Below are 17,500 nucleotides of genomic sequence, written 5' to 3'. Positions count from 1 at the left end.
GAGACTGTGTGTGAGTGTGTTTTCCTCACTGATAAAGGGCATGCAGTAAGACTCCCACACTAATTGGATTGAGAAGGTTTAACACCGTGATTCATTAACCTCCTGGCTCCAGCAGCAACTTACACACACTTACACACACCAACACACACACAGTTAATGTTCACGTACTGTTTGACAACTGCTGAGGCAGGCAGATCGAACACAGGCCCACTCGACGTAGACAAGCGCGCACACACACACACACATACACAGAAAATAACTAATTATGATGTTTTCGCATTAGAATTAGACTGACAAAACTTTTAAAAAGAGGTTCAGACACGCAAACACACACAAACACACTCCCTCGCACACATCCCTCACTCTCTGTGTGAGTAGAAAGATATTACACTGACCAGGGGATTGGGGGGAATTCTCTCCAACAGCTGTTCACTAGAAACCAGGAGAGGGGAGATGAATGTGCAGGGAGAGAGGGGAGTGAAAGGAGGGGGGGATGAAAGGGAAACAGGGAAGAAGTAGAGAGAGCATGAGGACTATAATGCAGTTTATGTGTACCACTGTGGAATTAAACGTAGCACTTTCCAGAATGATCCGATCTTCACTTGCGAATCCACACAAACTTGTGCGCTGTCACACACACAAACACACACACACACACACAAACACACACACACACACTCTGCCCCCTGAGGCTCTGTCATTGTTGCCTCTATGGGATTTGTTTCCACGCCGGAGGCTTAGTTATCTCTGTGGTGTTCATCCCCCCGCCGCATCGCAGGGGCTGGGGATGGAGAGCCATGTTCCTGCTGGCGGCGGAGCGGGGGGCGTTCCCCTGCAGGATGCCCTGTCATGTATTGGGAGTGGGTGTCAAACAGAAGGGTTGGTGGAGGGTGATGGTCAGTAACTCTGCAGGGCTGGAGAGGAGGGCGTGGGGTTTGTCTGTGAGGAAACAAGGATAATGTGGAGAATCAGTCAGTAGTACTGATAACCAATGAAAGGTAACTGTCAGAATTTGACCTCAATATGAGTGTTCTATCATTCCAAATGTATTCTAAAGGGAGAAATCTGGGATCAGATATTTCTTTTTTTTTTACATATATCCCTTACTTCCTTTAGAGTGTCTCCTTTCTGGCTGACACACTTTTAATGTCATTAAGGAACTAATTAGGATAATTAACAGCCAAGGGAGGGGAGAAGCATCCGGCCTGTTCAGATCGCCTGTCCTCGCGCTCGGACAAAAGACCCTGCAGAGAGGACAAACATGCCGTCCCCTGAACACAGCCCGGGTACCTGAACACAGCCCGGGCCCCTGAACACAGTCTGGGCTCCTGAACACAGTCCGGGCCCCTGAACACAGTCTGGGCCCCTGAACACAGTCTGGGCTCCTGAACACAGTCTGGGCTCCTGAACACAGTCCGGGCTCCTGAACACAGTCTGGGCTCCTGAACACAGTCTGGGCCCCTGAACACAGTCTGGGCTCCTGAACACAGCCGGGGCACCTGAACACAGTCTGGGCCCCTGAACACAGTCTGGGCTCCTGAACACAGTCTGGGCCCCTGAACACAGCCTGGGCACCTGAACACAGTCTGGGCTCCTGAACACAGTCTGGGCCCCTGAACACAGTCTGGGCTCCTGAACACAGTCTGGGCTCCTGAACACAGCCTGGGCTCCTGAACACAGCCCGGGCACCTGAACACAGCCCGGGCACCTGAACACAGCCTGGGCCCCTGAACACAGTCTGGGCTCCTGAACACAGCCTGGGCTCCTGAACACAGTCTGGGCTCCTGAACACAGCCTGTGGTGATGAGAGAGAGAACATGACTGGCAAAACTGTCATGGAGACAGTGAATGGAGACGAGATGTTTAAGAGCTAGAATCCCTCCCCTTGTGCTCTCCCCCCCTATCTCTCTCTCTCCCACCCTCTCTCTCTCTTCTTCTCACTCTTTTCTTCTATTTCTATATGTATTTTTCTCTCTCCCCCTCCCTGTCGATCTCTCCCTCTGCTTCCCTATCCCCTCCCTCTCTCTCTCTCTCTCTCTCTCTCTCTCTCTCTCTCTCTCTCTCGCTCGCTCGCTCGCTCGCTCGCTCTCTCTCTCTCTCTCTTGGTCTCACTCCCCCTTGGCTGTGCTGTGACTCAGTTGTCAGTCTGGGTTAGTTTGGCTCGATGCTTCTCTATAATGTCTCTTTATCTTACGTCCTCTTTGTGAAGCGGGGGGGGTGGGGGTGGGGGGTCCCTGATTGTACTCCAGGGGAAAGAGCCTAAAATCTACTTTATTTCTCTCTCCTATCTACTGCATGTAGGGTTAAGACCCAGTTATTATAGATTTAGATAGTTTAGTACAGGTTTTGATAAATCATTAAAGGTTTAGATAATGAATTATAGGTTGGGATCATTTATTATACATTTAGATCATTCATTATAGGTTTGGATAGGCAACGTGGAAACTGTGAAGTGGAGTGGAACAGATTTATTCCAACGTACCTGTACTGGTTACACAAGGCAGGAACCGTGAAACTGCAGCAACATCAAACATGTTGAAGACAGCTAACACACATGTACTCACATGTATAATCATGTTTATGTCAGATTGATGAAACTCAAAGGGTTAGTTAGAGAATAAACCGTCTCCCATCATGTGGGTGGGTAGAACACTATTTGCATTAAACAGGAGGATTTGTTTTGCGTACTGCAACAGTGTTTCACAATGTTTGGTACAGTGTGTGTGTTTGACAGTGTTTGACAGAGTGTGTGTGTGTGTGTGTGTGTGTGTGTGTGTGTGTGTGTGTGTGTGTGTGTGTGTGTGTGTGTGTGTGTGGGTGTGTTTACTTGATAGACAATAATGTCATAGTGTGTGGTGTAGAGGTGTGTGAGGTAATCTGTTTACATGTGTAACTGTCAGAATGATCCAAGTTCACCGTAAGCAGCTATTAGAGAGCTGAAGGAGCATGTTACTCCCGTGTGGGTGTGTGTGTGTGTGTGTGAGTGTGTGTGTGTTTGTTGCCTTCTGTGTGTTATCTCTTTCCTCCTCCAGAGCCTTGTCTCTCTCCTTCTCTCTTCTGAAGCTGACAGGAACATGACCCAGAAAACCTTTTCTGATTTCAGACTCTGATACAACGCCCTCCCCCCGCCCCTGTCTCTCTGTCTATCTCCCTCTCTCTCTATCGCTCTCTCTCTCTACAGATACATCTCTATCTCACTTTCTCTCTCTTTCTCTCTCTCACACTGTCTCTCTATCTCTCTCTATCTCCCACACTCTCTCTTTATCTCCTTCTCTGTCTGTCTGTCTGTCTCCCTCCATTCTATTTCTCTTCCAGCTCTCTGCTCTCTCTTCATCTGTCCTCACGCCACACACTCCCTTTCCTACTTTAGCCCTCCCTCCCCGACTCTCTCCCACTCCCCCTGTTTATGCTCTTAGCCATTCACGCTCTCTCCTCCTCCTCCTCTTCCTCTCGCCACCCTCCATCTCTCCTTTCCTGTCTTCCTTCCATCTTGTTTCTGCGATTGATTCTCCTTCCCTCACCTATCCCAGGGCTGCTATTTTGGTCCATCTTCCTCTGACAGTCTGGTGAAAATCTCTGAGCTCCTGACACCGTACTGCCAGCCCTCTGGAACGCACATGTACCTGTGGTGATGGATGGATAGATACATACATAGATACATTCACTATATTCATTTAATCGTTTTTTAATTACAGTCATTTGTAGATATTTATCCTGCTCACTCAACTGCATACCTAATGAGCAATGTACCTTGAGCAATTACAAGTACGTTATTATAAGTAGACTGATCATTTTTACGCAAGTCACAGATAAGTACTTAAGAGTTAGATATTGTTGACTGAGACGGAACAGGAAGACCTTAGATACAGAGAAAGGGCATGCAGTCTGACTAAAACCACACAGAGTAAGACTGAATAGAGCTCAACTCTACCAAACAAATACAGTGTATTTTAATGTAGTTAAACACCCCAGTTTGAGCACCTGCCTCAACACTATTCGTTACATCAGTTAGTATTCAGCATGTGGCCTCAGCCAATCAAAGACAGCTGAAGCGTCATCCGTTTCAATTTGTGTCCAATCAGGCAGTGTCCTCGGTGTCTCCACCAATTAGAGATTAGTGCAGTGATTAGTGCACCGGTTTCCGGTGTTTGGTATGGGGGGGACATACTGCTCTAGAGAAAGTTGTTTAACCACAATCTACGAGTTAGTAGAAGAGAATAAATACAACTTACATTTCAGAATGAGTAAGAGAGTACTTTTGTTTTGAACCGACAGGCAAAAAAAAAATACACAGGCAGCATGAAAGATGCAAACTCACAACTCAGGGGATCTCCTTCTTTTACAGAAGCAGAACATGAAAGAGAAGCCTGCTTTTAGTCTGGCCGCATTTGGACGGTACGAGTTGATGTTTATTTTTGTTTTCTAGGTACGTTCCTTATCGTTCTACAGGGTCGTTCTGCGGTTTCCCCAAGTGCGAGCCGTGACCTTCAACATACGCTAAACGCGAACCCGACCTTAACCCTAACTCGAAACAGAGACACAACACAGCTAAGGGGCTCTCTAAGCTGAGCTGGGTTTGTGTGTGTGTGTGCGTGTGTGTGTGTGTGTGTGGGGGGGGGGGGGGATTGTACATCTACTGTGCCCCACCGGCAACAACATAACCTTATCTAGGTCACACGTCACAACAACACACGGAGCATGACTGCAAACACACACAGACGCAATTACCTAATGCACACACACACACGCTGAGTCACTCATAAACACTCACACACACACGACACGTTTACGTGTCGTTACAAGCGACGACATCCATTCTGAGTGATAGGACATTCAACAAAGGCGACGGCGGCTTTGAGCTGTTAGTCATGTGACCTGTCGATGTCCTGACAGCCAGACCACCCCTGACCCCGCCCTGGTACAGAGATGAGGGCCACCGGAGGTGGGGAGGGGGCGGGGTATGGGGGAGGGGTAGAAGAGGCGGGGGGGTTTGGGTGGAGGTCCTCCTGTCAGTTTCCTCATGAGGGACGAGAGTGGCAGTAGTCGTTCTATTTTTACACTCGGGTAGACAGAATGGAGAGCCACTTACTGGACCAGGCGAGAGCCTTGCTGTCTGACTGACTGTCTGACTGCCTTGCTGACTGACTGCCTGGCTGATTGCTTGCCTGTCTGTCTGCCTGTCTGTCTGGTTGTCTGTCTGTCTTATTGCCGTTGCCCCCTGCCTGGTGTTCTGCTTTTCTGCCTGTCTCTCTGTCTGTCTGTCTGGCTGCTTCTCTGCTAGTCTGCTGTGAGGATGAATGTTTAAAAGGCAGATTGGCAGCCAACGTGGGCTGAGGGCTGAATCTACTGGACTGAAATAGATTTGCCAAGGGATTTTGAGAGGCTCTTAGATTTCTTTAATTTCAGATGGGTGTTTTCTTTAATTTTACATGGGACTTAAACAGTTGGCTGGATTTGGCCTCCTTATATGGCGAAGTTCAGGCCATCTCCTGGAGCTAGGGCTTCTCTGTCATTGGTCAACTCGGGGTGTGGCTGTTCTGTCATTGGTCAACACGGGTCAACCCCCTCCTTTTTCTCCTACTGTGGCACCCAGGCTGGGGAAGGGGTCGGGGGTTAGGGCTAAGTGGGTCACTCTCTGGGTCAATTTTGGATGTGCTGGATGCGAAAACAGCCCCCTCCCCCTTCCCTCCCCTCTCCCCCCTTCCCTCTCCTCCCCACATCCTGGGTCTTGTCTGTGGAGGACAGCCTAAATCCCCCTCTACTGCAGAGTGTGTGCTCATGTGTTAAATGGTCAGTCTTGTTCTGTTGAAAGCAGAAACAGTTTTGGTGTGTTTTGTCGTGTTTAGGGTTTTAGGCGACAACAAACTGTCCCGCTTGTCCAGGTCCTGGCCTTCCCCCCCTCATCATCCCTCACTCCTCATCTTCATCTCAATTACTTTATGCTTCTCTCTCCTTCTCTCTCCTCCCCTCTCTCTCTCTCTCTCTCCTCCCCTCTCTCTCTCCTCCCCTCTCTCTCTCTCCTCCCCTCTATCTCTCTCTTCCCCTCTCTCTCTCTCTCTCTCTCTCTCTCTCTCCTCCCCTCTCTCTCTCTCCTCCCCTCTCTCCCTCTCTCCTCCCCTTTATCTCTCTCCTCCCCTCTCTCCCTCTCTCCTCCTCTCTCTCCCTCTCTCCTCCCCCCTATCTCTGTCTCTTTCCTACCCTCTCTCACTCTCTCTCTCTCTCTGTTCTGTCTGTCTACCCTTGTTGATCATCATCTCGATTACTCAGTCCTCCCCCTCATCCTCTCTCTCTTCCTCCCTCCCCCTCATCCTCTCTCTCTTCCTCCCTCCCCCTCATCCTCTCTCTCTTCCTCCCTCCCCCTCATCCTCTCTCTCTTCCTCTCTCCCCCTCATCCTCTCTCTCTTCCTCTCTCCCCCTCATCCTCTCTCTCTTCCTCCGCTCTGTGTGTCCTCAGCCTCTTCACTGCCTCCTCCTCGAACCTTACAAATGAGTCTCGACGTGCGCGGCGTGTGCATGGCCATCCTGCACGCGTGTTTGCGTGCAGGAGAGCGATATGTCTGTTTGTGTGTGTGTGTCATGTCTTTAGCATGTTGTAATAACAGATCAGTAAATCACTGGACCTTTAAACAGTGAGAGTGCCACGCCCACTCAGTCTCATCAGAGGCTCTCTGCTCTCTCCCTCTCTCCCTCTCTCTCTCTCTCTCTTTCTCTCTCTCTCCCTCTCTCCCTCTCTCCCTCTCTCTCTCTCTCTCTCTCTCTCTCTCTCTCTCTCTCTCTCTCTCTCTCTCTCTCTCTCTCTCTCTCTCTCTCTCTCTCTCCCCTCTCTCCGTCTCTCTCTCTCCCCTCTCTCTCCCTCTTTCGCCCTCTCTCCACAGGGTAGAGTTGAGCAGCTCTAAGTACTTGACTGCAGATCAAGAGAGTGAGTGTGGAAACAGGACAGTATTCACGGTCAAATTATTTTCTTGCTGCTTTTTATTTTCTTAGGGGAAAAGGGAATTGGAACGACAGCAAAATACTTTCAATATATAGCGGTAGCAGCCAGAGTACACGCACCCCACGTCCTGCTGCCCTCTCTCTCCTTCTCTCTCCTCCCCCCTCTCTCATTCTCTCTCCTCCCCTCTCTCTCTCTCCACCCCAAGTCCTGCTCCCCTCTCTCTCTCCTTCTCTCTCCTCCCCCCTCTCTCTCTCTCTCTCCTTCTCTCTCCTCCCCTCTCTCTCCTTCTCTCTCCTCCCCTCTCTCTCTCCACCCCAAGTGCTGCTCCCCTCTCTCTCCTTCTCTCTCCTCCCCCCCTCTCTCCATCTCTCTCTTCCCCTCTCTCTCTCCACCCCAAGTCCTGCTCCCCTCTCTCTCCTTCTCTCTCCTCCCCTCTCTCTCCTTCTCTCTCTTCCCCCCTCTCTCTCCACCCCACATCCTGCTGCCCTCTCTCTCCTTCTCTCTCCTCCCCTCTCTCTCTCGTTCTCTCTCCCCCCCTCTCTCTCTCCTTCTCCCTCCTCCCCTCTCTCTCTCTCCACCCCACGTCCTGCTCCCCTCTCTCTCCTTCTCTCTCCTCCCCTCTCTCTCTCGTTCTCTCTCCCCCCTCTCTCTCTCCTTCTCTCTCCTCCCCTCTCTCTCTTGTTCTCTCTCCCCCCCTCTCTCTCTCCTTCTCCCTCCTCCCCTCTCTCTCTCTCCACCCCAAGTCCTGCTCCCCTCTCTCCTCCCCTCTCCTTCTCTCTCCTCCCCCTCTCTCTCCTTCTCTCTCCTCCACCCCTCTCTCTCCTTCTCTCTCCTCCCCTCTCTCACTCTCCACCCCACGTCCAGCTCCCCTCTCTCTATATCTACAGCAGATGCACCGCGTTTACAAACAGTTCTTCTTCTGGCGCAGAACGGAACCTGGCGGGGCAGGGCGGGGAGGGGGCAGGATGAGGCAGGGCAGGGCAGAGCAGGGAAAGGAAAGTACTACTGGCTGTAGTAGGTTTGGGGTCAGTGGGATGATGTGTGTGTTAGCGTGTGTTTTAGGATGTGTGGAGGTGTGTTTTTGTGTGTGTTAGGGTGTGTGGAAGTGTGTTAGGGTGTGTGTGTGTGTGTGTGTGTGTGTGTGTTAGGGTGTGTGGAGGTGGGGCATGTTCTGACCTAGTTCCCCACCCCAGAAGGCCCCAGCTGTGAGGTCCATGGATTACAGTCTGTGAGCGTGACTCTACAACGTGTGTGTGTGTGTGTGTACGTGGGTGTGTTTGCATATGGGTGTGTGTGTGTGTGTGTGCCCATGAGTGCATCATCCAGAGCGCTGATTGTGTAAGAGGTTAGCCAGGGGGAAATAATGTGCAGTAGATTTGACCCTCTTCACTTCAAACTGTATTAAAACAGTTTCAAATCCTGTGGGGTCTTTGTATCCTCTGCTCTGGTGACTGAGGTGTGTGTGTGTTGGTGTGTGTGTGTGCTAGGGTGTGTGTGTGTGTGTGTGTGTGTGTGTGTGCATGCGTGTGTGTGTCATCATATGTGTGCATGAGTTTTTGTGCGAGTGTGTGTGTGTGCTTGTGTGCACATCTATACGTGTGTGTGTGACCAGATCATGACACTGAGACGTTGTCCTCCTCTTCCTCTTCTTCCTCATCTTCCTCCTCTTCCCTCTCTTCCTCCTCTTCCCTCTCTTCCTCCTCTTCCTCCTCTCTCCCTCTCTTCCTCCTCTTCCTCCTCTTCCCTCTCTTCCTCCTCTTCCTCCTCTTCCTTCTCTTCCTCCTTTTCCTCCTCTTCCTCCTCTTCCTCCTCTTCCTTCTCTTCCTCCTCTTCCCTCTCTTCCTCCTCTTCCTCCTCCTCTTCTTCCTCCTCTTCCTCCTCTTCCTCTTCCTCCTCTTCTTCCTCCTCTTCCTCCTCTTCATCCTCTTCCTCTCTTCTCCTCCTTTTCCTCCTCTTCCTTCTCTTCCTCCTCTTCTTCCTCTTCTTCCTCTTCCACCTCCTTCTCTTCCTCCTCTTCCTCCTCTTCCCTCTCTTCCTCCTTTTCCTCCTCTTCCTCCTCTTCCTCTTCTTCCTCCTCTTCCTCTTCTTCCTCCTTTTCCTCCTCTTCCTCCTCTTCCTCTTCCTCCTCTTCTTCCTCCTCTTCCCTCTCTTCCTCCTCTTCCTTCTCTTCCTCCTCTTCCTCAGCCACGTCGGACGGCACCAGGCAGGGTCTGGACAGCGTGAGAGGAGGGGTGTGTGTGACGCGAGGGATGAAGGTGGTGCTCAAAGTGGGACAAAGTGAGTAGCATCATCATCATCGTCATCGTCTTCATCACCATGTCAGTGCTTATGCTTCTATAGAACTTGTCTTGGTCCATATGCAGTCTTCTTCTGTCATGGTGTGTCAGTAGTTATGGTGTGTCAGTCATTCCTGTGAGGTGTGTGTGGAGGACTAAAGCAGTTATGTGTGTGGGGGACTAAAGCAGGTATGTGTTTCCTCAGCACCCTACGGTCTTCCTCCTAAACCCAAACCAGACCCCAACCGCTTCAGCCCCAAGAACACAGGTACAGTTCCGTCACACCATCACATCAGTTACCATGACGTTCACTAACAAATTACGTTAACATTCCAAAGCCACCATGCAGATCCGGGCCAGTACAGTTTGGGGTGTTGAAGGTCTGATTCTGTCAGCAGGGGGCGTGTCTAACGGGACCTCGTCCCGCGGCGCCGGCGGCCACGACGACGGGAACATCAACGCCTCACACGTGGCCATCATCGCCGGCGCCGCGGGGGGCGGAGCCTTCCTCCTCATCGTCACGGTGATCATCTGCGTGGTGTGCTACCAGCGCAGGAAGAGGAAGCAGTCGGAGAGCCACCACCCCACCCTGACGCTCGCCACGCTCACACCCAAGAGGGGCAGCACCAGCGCAGCCGGAGCCTCCACCACCGGCGGCCACACGGGCTCGGAGCCCAGTGACATCATCATCCCGCTGCGGACCTCAGACTCGGCGTACTGCCCGCACTACGAGAAGGTGAGCGGGGACTACGGGCACCCTGTCTACATCGTCCAGGAGATGCCCCCTCAGAGCCCCGCCAACATCTACTACAAGGTGTGATGTCACTCCCAGGTGTGACGTCACTCCCAGCCTACTCCTTCCCTCCACGGTCCTCCTCCTCCTCTTCCTCCCTCCGCCTGCCTTCCCCTCCACCTCCCTCTGTCGTCTCCTCCCTCCCCCTCCGCTTCTCTCCCCCTCCTCCTCCATAGCTCTTCTCCTACACCTCTCACCCCACCCCCCCCCCCCTTCCCTTCCTCCTCCCCTGTGCCCTGTGCACCTGACTGACACTAGTACCAACTCTGATACCTGGACTGTTACCGACGCTGGTACTGGTTCTGACACTGGTACTGGTTTTGACATTGGTACTGGTTCTGACAATGGTACTGGTACCGATTGGTTCGAACACTGGCACAGGACCGGGGATGACAGGAACCACAGGGGTCATTTCCCCAGTGTTACCCCAGGATTGAGACCTCAAGGCTGGACTGAAGAGCTGTCCACAGGCCCCCTGCGTCTGGATCCTCCTCTCCTCTTACTCTAAGCAAGGGGACACTGGATACGAAATGTTTTGAAGTACAAATGTATTTTGTGTGTGTGTATACTGTGTGTGCACTGTATGCGTGTGGATGAGTGTTAATGCTGTACTTATTGTGTTCCCCGCGTGCACAGTGACCTTTTGTTTTAGATGTGTGTGAGTCTTAAAACCAAAACCACAAAAAGCAAATATCAAAGCTGAATTTTCACCCACTCCATAAACACTTACAGATTATATACACAAGTATTTCTCTTCGTCATTTGTAGATAGCTTTACTCATCTGTTTTGTTTTTCTGTTAGACTGTTAGAGTCTGTTGTATCATATTCTGGATGTGTTGGAGTCTAGATCAGATCTAGCTACTTCTATTTATTTGCGTTTGATGGCTCCTCCTCTCTCCAGCCCTCACACTCCCTCTGTCAGGCCTTAGCTGGGTTTACCCTGTGACCCTGTTTAGTTAGTCCACATATTCATGTGTTTTTGTGAATGCAGGGTCACCATAAGCGGGGAGGGGGGGGGCACTAGTATGCTGTTTAGTAATAACGAACAAAATGATTTTTACAGAAAAGCACTTATCGAGATATGAGAGGTGTGATGTAGGAACAGGCGAACATAAAAAAACGAAACAAAAGAAAAAGCCACTGTGTTCCCACTGTGTTCTCACTGTGGTTCCTTTTGGTTCCACCTGGTTCTCCCTCTTACAATACCTCAGACAGAGGAGAGGCCCTGCTGTGCGGCCCAGCGCTGAAGAGACGTTGGTGGAACGTTCTAGATACTGTAAACTAAGACATGGTGTGAGTGATAAGATTGATAAGGGTGTCGTTAGACCTGCCCAGTAAAGTTCAGGACGTTCTGGGACATGAGCTGGTTTTCCATGACCTCCCGGCCTCTCCTCTCTCCCGCTCCTCACCCTCTCACCTTCTTACAAACATACATTCCAGTTTTCCTTCTGTGCGGGAGGGGCGATTGAAAAATGACACGAAAAACTGAAGTATGTCATTAAAATACTTTTGTTCTCCAGTGTGTTTTCTTATTATGCGTGTGAAACGTACCTGCCGCTCACGACACGGTGAAAGGGATTTGACCTGCAGTCAAATGTTTGAATCACTGAGCTGAATCTACCCCTACCCCCCCCCCCCCCCCCCCCAGTGACACAGTAACCTCTAGACTCCTCCCACACACTGTGTGACCTGTGAGAGACACTTCATAAGACACTGTGTGGTCATCCTTCTGATCTGGGGACCGTGTCTTCTGGTCGGGTGCATCCAGACAACAAGAGACGGGTGACATCATTGGTATTTAAATGGTCTTTCGCCTTTTTATTGCGGTGTGTTTAACTTTGATGTGTGTGTGTGTCTGTGTATTTCTGTTTGTACTTCTCTCTCTCTCTGCTCTCTCTCCCTTTCTCTCTCTTTCTCTCTCTCTGTACTTTCTCTCTCTCTCTGTACTCACTCTCTCTCTGTTCTCTCTCTCTCTCTCTGTGTACTTTCTCTCTCTCTCTGTACTCTCTCTCTCTGTACTCTCTCTCTGCACTCTGTACTCTCTCTCTCTCTGTACTCTCTTCCCTCATGTGTTTGTTTCTGCCTGTATGCATCTTTCTTTCTCTTCTCTTTCTGTGTGTGTGCCTTTGTGTTTGTGCGACTCTCTTCCCTCTAACGTTTCTCTCCTGTTCTCTGTCCTCCTTGTTCCGTGTTCAAACCTCCTTGCTCGTCTCCTTGGTGACCAGCTCCTGTCAAGCAGGCTCTGACAGGGACAGCTCTGGCAGACTGATGGGAGCCAAACCCAGACGCCCGCCGACACTAAAGCGATCCACGCCGTCCTACGCGGGGGGGGGGGGGGGGGCTCACTGTGTCTGTCTTCCACACAGCAACAAGAACAACAGCAGACACGGTCTTAGATGCAGTCAGCACCAAGTTGTAACACTTTGCAACTCTTCAGATTGATGTTGCGTGGATTCTCCGTTGAGCAGATGGCGGTGGGTTTGTTTATCCGGGGATTTAATTGTTCTATTTATGTTCCGGTGACATCCACTCGTGTTAATGTGGAGCTCAGAGATGAACAGGGAGACAAGCTGTGACTGGATGAAGTTTAAAGCATGTCATCGTTTCAGAGTTTAGGGGAGGGAGGGTGTGTTTGAAACTCGCGATGTGAGTGGGAAGGTTTGTGTGTTTGGGGTTGTATGACCGCAGGTGGGGAGAGATAAGGAGAGGTATGTTGCTATAGAAATTGAGATTTGGATCATTCTGGGAGGGAAGGCCTGAAATGTTCAAAGAGCGGCCTGAATGAAAAGGTTTGGGAATCACTTTCCTAAAAGTAACATGGAGAAGGGAAGGAGGAAGATAGGGGGTGGAGGAGGGGAGGGGAGGGAGGGGGAGGAAGAGAAGACCCTTCCAGCTGGACAGGGAGATCACACAGCTTCACTGACAGGAATCAGCTGATTGGCCAAAACAAACCTTCTGTTTCCATGTGAAGATGTGTGTGTGAGAGAATGAGCGTTTACAAGTATGTACTTTGGTGTGAGAGAGTTCAGGGGATGATTCTCACCAATCCCCAGCTAATGGAGACGGATCTGTTTGAGCTGTGGAGGTAGGGCTGTGATAGGCCAGTTGATCCGGTGACCCGGGGGTCAGCTGGTCTTGAGAGAGCGGGGAGGGGAGCTGAGGGGGCGGGGCTGAGACAGTTGTGGTTGAAACATGCGGAGGGACGTTGAGGGGGCAGGAGGGGGGGAAGGGGAGGAGAGGGGGGAGGGGAGGGGAGGGGGGAGGAGAGGGGGGAGGTGGGAGGAGAGGGGGGAGGAGAGGAGAGGGGGGAGGAGAGGAGAGGGGGGAGGGGGAGGGGGGAGGAGAAGGGGGAGGAGAGGGGGAGGGGAGGGGGGAGGAGAGGGGGGAGGGGGGGGGGGGGGAGGGGGAGGGGGGAGGGGAGGGCTCAAGGAGGCCACCTAGGTTACAATAGAGTCGTGACCTGGATTTGTGAAGGCGGCCTGTGATTGGTCACGGCTTGTCTGAGGGAGGGGTCAGAGACACAACGCTGACAGGTGGCGAAGTCGACAGTTACACGCACACACATAAACACACACTCACACACACATAAACACACACATATGCTCTCATACAAACACTCTGCCACAGATACACAGCCACAGAGGTCTGTACAGTGTGACTGGACTTTAATGATTCACACACACACCCCTCTCCACCCCCTCCCTTCCCCCTCCACCCCCCCCCCCCACCCCCCCACACACACACACACCCCTGCCCCCACCCTCAGTCCCTCTGTTGACAGAATGAGATTTGTGATCTTGTCAGGATTATCCCTGCTACAGTTTCTAGGTCAGCATTCCATCAGACCAGAATGTCCACATAGGTCACACACGTTCTGCACACACACACACACACACACAAGCACACAGATCGGCACTTAGAAACACAGATCTGACACACACACTTACGTGTTCACTATTTGGGTAGACAAAATACTTTCTGATTAAGGCTGTCAATCTTGTCAAATTATTCCAGTGGAGTGCTTAGTAACTGTGGTGTGCCCTGGTCCCCTCATCTCCCTCCCTGGGGTGGCCCACCACACCCCACCACACCCCTAACACCCCACCACACCCCTAACACCCCACCACACCCCTAACACCCCACCACACCCCTAACACCCCACCACACCCCTAACACCCCTAACACCCCACCACACCCCCTAACACCCCACCACACCCCTAACACCCCTAACACCCCACCACACCCCTAACACCCCCTAACACCCCACCACACCCCTAACACCCCTAACACCCCACCACACCCCTAACACCCCACCACACCCCTAACACCCCTAACACCCCACCACACCCCTAACACCCCTAACACCCCACCACACCCCTAACACCCCACCACACCCCTAACACCCCACCACACCCCTAACACCCCTAACACCCCACCACACCCCTAACACCCCACCACACCCCTAACACCCCCACCACACCCCTAACACCCCTAACACCCCACCACACCCCTAACACCCCACCACACCCCTAACACCCCACCACACCCCTAACACCCCTAACACCCCACCACACCCCTAACACCCCACCACACCCCTAACACCCCACCACACCCCAGAACCCCCTTCATCTCCCTCCCTGGGGTGGGCTCACCACACCCCAGAACCCAGGCAGATCCTGCCAGATCTCCAGTCCATCTCTCCACCTTTTCTAACTGGGTGAAGCGGATCCTGAGAGACCCACCACATACAACACAACCCCTCCACCCTCCTTTCATCCCTTCTTCTCGCTTTCCCTCTATCTTTCTCTCGGTCCTATACCCCCTCCCTCTTTCACTCTCTCCTGCTCTCTCTTTCCTCTCCTCCCTCTCCTCCTCGCCCTCTCCCTCTCTCTCCATCCCTGTCAGACAATAAGTCCATGTTGTCTGATGTGAATGAACTTCCAATCCCGCCCTGCCGCCTTTTGTTGTGATAGCGATGGCCTTTGACCCTGCTGGTGGAATGTGCATGTGAGGGAGGATGGAGACAGATGGGAGAGGGGAGGGGGGGAGAGGGGTACGGAAGGGGGGGAGGGTGGGTTAGGAGGGGGTGACAGATGGAGAGGGGGAGGGGGGAGAGGGGTACGGAAGGGGGGAGGGTGGGTTAGGAGGGGGTTGTTTTTCTCTCACAGTAGAGTCTATGAAGCGAAGAGTGAAAACACTGTTGAATCTGACCACCGGAGCAGTGAGCTGTGTCAAATGTGTGTGTGTGTGTTTTTGTGTGTGCGCCTGCGTGCGTGTGAGTGTGTGTGTGTATGAGTGTGTGTTCTTTTGTGTTCTCCTGCGAGCATTTGTACTATGTTCTGTGTGTGTGTGTGTGTGTGTGTGTGCCTGACAGGGTATGTGTCACATGGCCATGTGTGTAATAAGAATGTTATGACTGCTGAGAAAGCAACAGTCATGGGTCCCTCTGCTGTACAGCTCCATAACTCCCCTGGTTTGCACTGCATCACCTCCCCAGGTCCTCATCCCCAGATCCTCATCCCCTGGTCCTCATGCCCAGGTCTTCATCCCCAGGTCCTCATCTCCTGGTCCTCATTCCCCAGATCCCTCATCCCCGGGTCCTCATCCCCGGGTCCCTCATCCCAAGGTCCTCATCCCCTGGTCCTCATCCCCAGGTCCTCATCCCCCTGGTCCCCTGTCCTCATCCCTGGTCCTCATCCCCAAGTCCTCATTCCTGGTCCTCATCTCCAGGTCCTCATCCCCAGGTCCTCATCCCCAAGTCCTCATCCCCTGGTCCTCATCTCCAGGTCCTCATCCCCTGGTCCTCATCCTTTATTATTGTACACACTGTATTTATACTCACTAGAACTGTATATGTGTATATTCCTATATTCCTATGATAATAAGAGGGTGATAAGGACTAATGGAACCTGGCTCTGTGCTGCTGTGTAGTCAGGTGTTTGGTTCCTCTAATTAGGGAAGGGAAAACAGAACTGGGAGAGACAGATTAGTCTACCCGCCCCGCACACATACACACTCATTCACACAACCACACACGCATACACACGCACACACACACTCACGCCCACTCACACATTCCCATGGTTATGCACATTCAGTAGCTATGGGGGGGGGGGTTCTCTCCTACAGCAGTCTCTGTGTGCAAGTTGAATCTCTCTATGCTAAACACATCCCTCACCCCCACACCCCCTCACCCCCCCAGCCCCCCCACTACCTCACCCCCGCACCGCCCCTAACCCCCCACCCCACCTCCAAATCTCATGTTCTATCAAAGGTCAACACCTCCCTGAAGATCCACTGCACACTGGAGCTTCTGGCTTCGTGGTCTGTGTGATATCGGCGTCCATGTCTCACTTTACCTCTCCTCACCTCCCCTCTTTCTCTCTCTCTCTTATTCTCTCTTTCTTGCTATCTCCTGTCTGCAGCCAACTCTCGCTAAAAAACAAACACTCACGTATGCACAAGCACACTCATCCACGCACGTACACACCCACTCCCAGTCTTAGAGGTATTAGCTGTGTGTGTGTGTGTGTGTGCATGCGTGCATGTGTGTGTGTGTGCATTACGTGCATGTGTGTGTGTGTGTGTGCATACGTGCATGTGTGTGTGTGTAAGGGAGTCTGAGGTTTTTGTTCTCTTCTTCTTTAATGGTAATGTATTCTCGGAATTTATTTCATTAAGGCTGACCCGTGACATCATTAGCTCCCTGTTCTCTGTCTCTGCTTCTGCCTCTACTACTGCCTCTGTCTCTCTCTGCCTCTGTTTCTGTCTCTGTTTCTTGTCCCTGCCTCTATCTGTATCTCGCTCTGACCGTGTTTCTGCCTCTCTGCTTCTGCCTCTGTCTGTCTCTGCTCTACCAGCTGCTGTATCTGCCACTTTCTCTTATCTGCCTCTGCCTCTGTCTCTCCTCTCTGCCTCTCTCTCTCCCTCTGCCTCTCTCTGCCTCTGCTTCTCTCTCTCCTCTGCCTCTCTCTGCATCTCTCTCTCCTCACTCTCTCCTCTCTCCTCTGCCTCTCTCTGCCTCTCTCTGCCTCTCCTCTCTCTCTCCTCTGCCTCTCTCTGCTTCTCTCTCTCTCTCCACTCTCTCCTCTCTCTCTTCTGCCTCTCTCTCTTCTGCTTCTCTCTCTCCTCTTCCTCTGCCTCACTCTCTCTACTCAGTGTGTGTGCTGTTGACAGTCTCCTGTCTTCATGTGACGTGTTGATGTGTCACTCACTGTGACAGCTCTTTATCAGTCTACATCTGTGCTTGTCTCCCTCCATCCATCTCTACACCTCCTACACCTCCCCTCGCTCCCTCCATCCATCTCTACACCTCCTCCACATCCTCTCGCTCCCTCGCTCCCTAGCTTCCCTCCTGAGCCTCTCACAGCTATTCTGTCTCCATCTCTCCATCCAACCTCACTCCCTCTCTTTCTCCATGTCTCACTCTCTGTTTCTCTCTATATCCTGTGTCGGTGAGTGAGGGAGTGAGTGAGTGAGTGAGTGAGGGAGTGAGT

At 52.0% G+C, this 17,500-nt stretch overlaps 1 protein-coding gene across 1 annotated transcript in view; it reads left to right on the top strand.

The window, feature by feature from the left end:
- Positions 1–10,157, top strand: part of LOC136963296 (ephrin-B3-like) — a 22,998-nt gene extending 12,841 nt beyond the window's left edge. The window contains exons 3-5 of the mRNA XM_067257388.1: positions 9,119–9,211; positions 9,416–9,478; positions 9,606–10,157. Of these exons, the coding sequence (XP_067113489.1) occupies positions 9,119–9,211; positions 9,416–9,478; positions 9,606–10,030 (581 nt within the window). The 3' untranslated portion in view covers positions 10,031–10,157. The remainder of the gene's footprint in view (positions 1–9,118; positions 9,212–9,415; positions 9,479–9,605) is intronic.
- The last annotated feature ends 7,343 nt before the right edge of the window (positions 10,158–17,500 follow it).

The sequence above is a fragment of the Osmerus mordax genome, chromosome 19, assembly GCF_038355195.1.
Source record: "Osmerus mordax isolate fOsmMor3 chromosome 19, fOsmMor3.pri, whole genome shotgun sequence".
Lineage (NCBI taxonomy): Eukaryota > Metazoa > Chordata > Actinopteri > Osmeriformes > Osmeridae > Osmerus > Osmerus mordax.
Note: the sequence above shows the minus strand (reverse complement) of the source record. Positions and strands in the feature narration are given on the sequence as shown.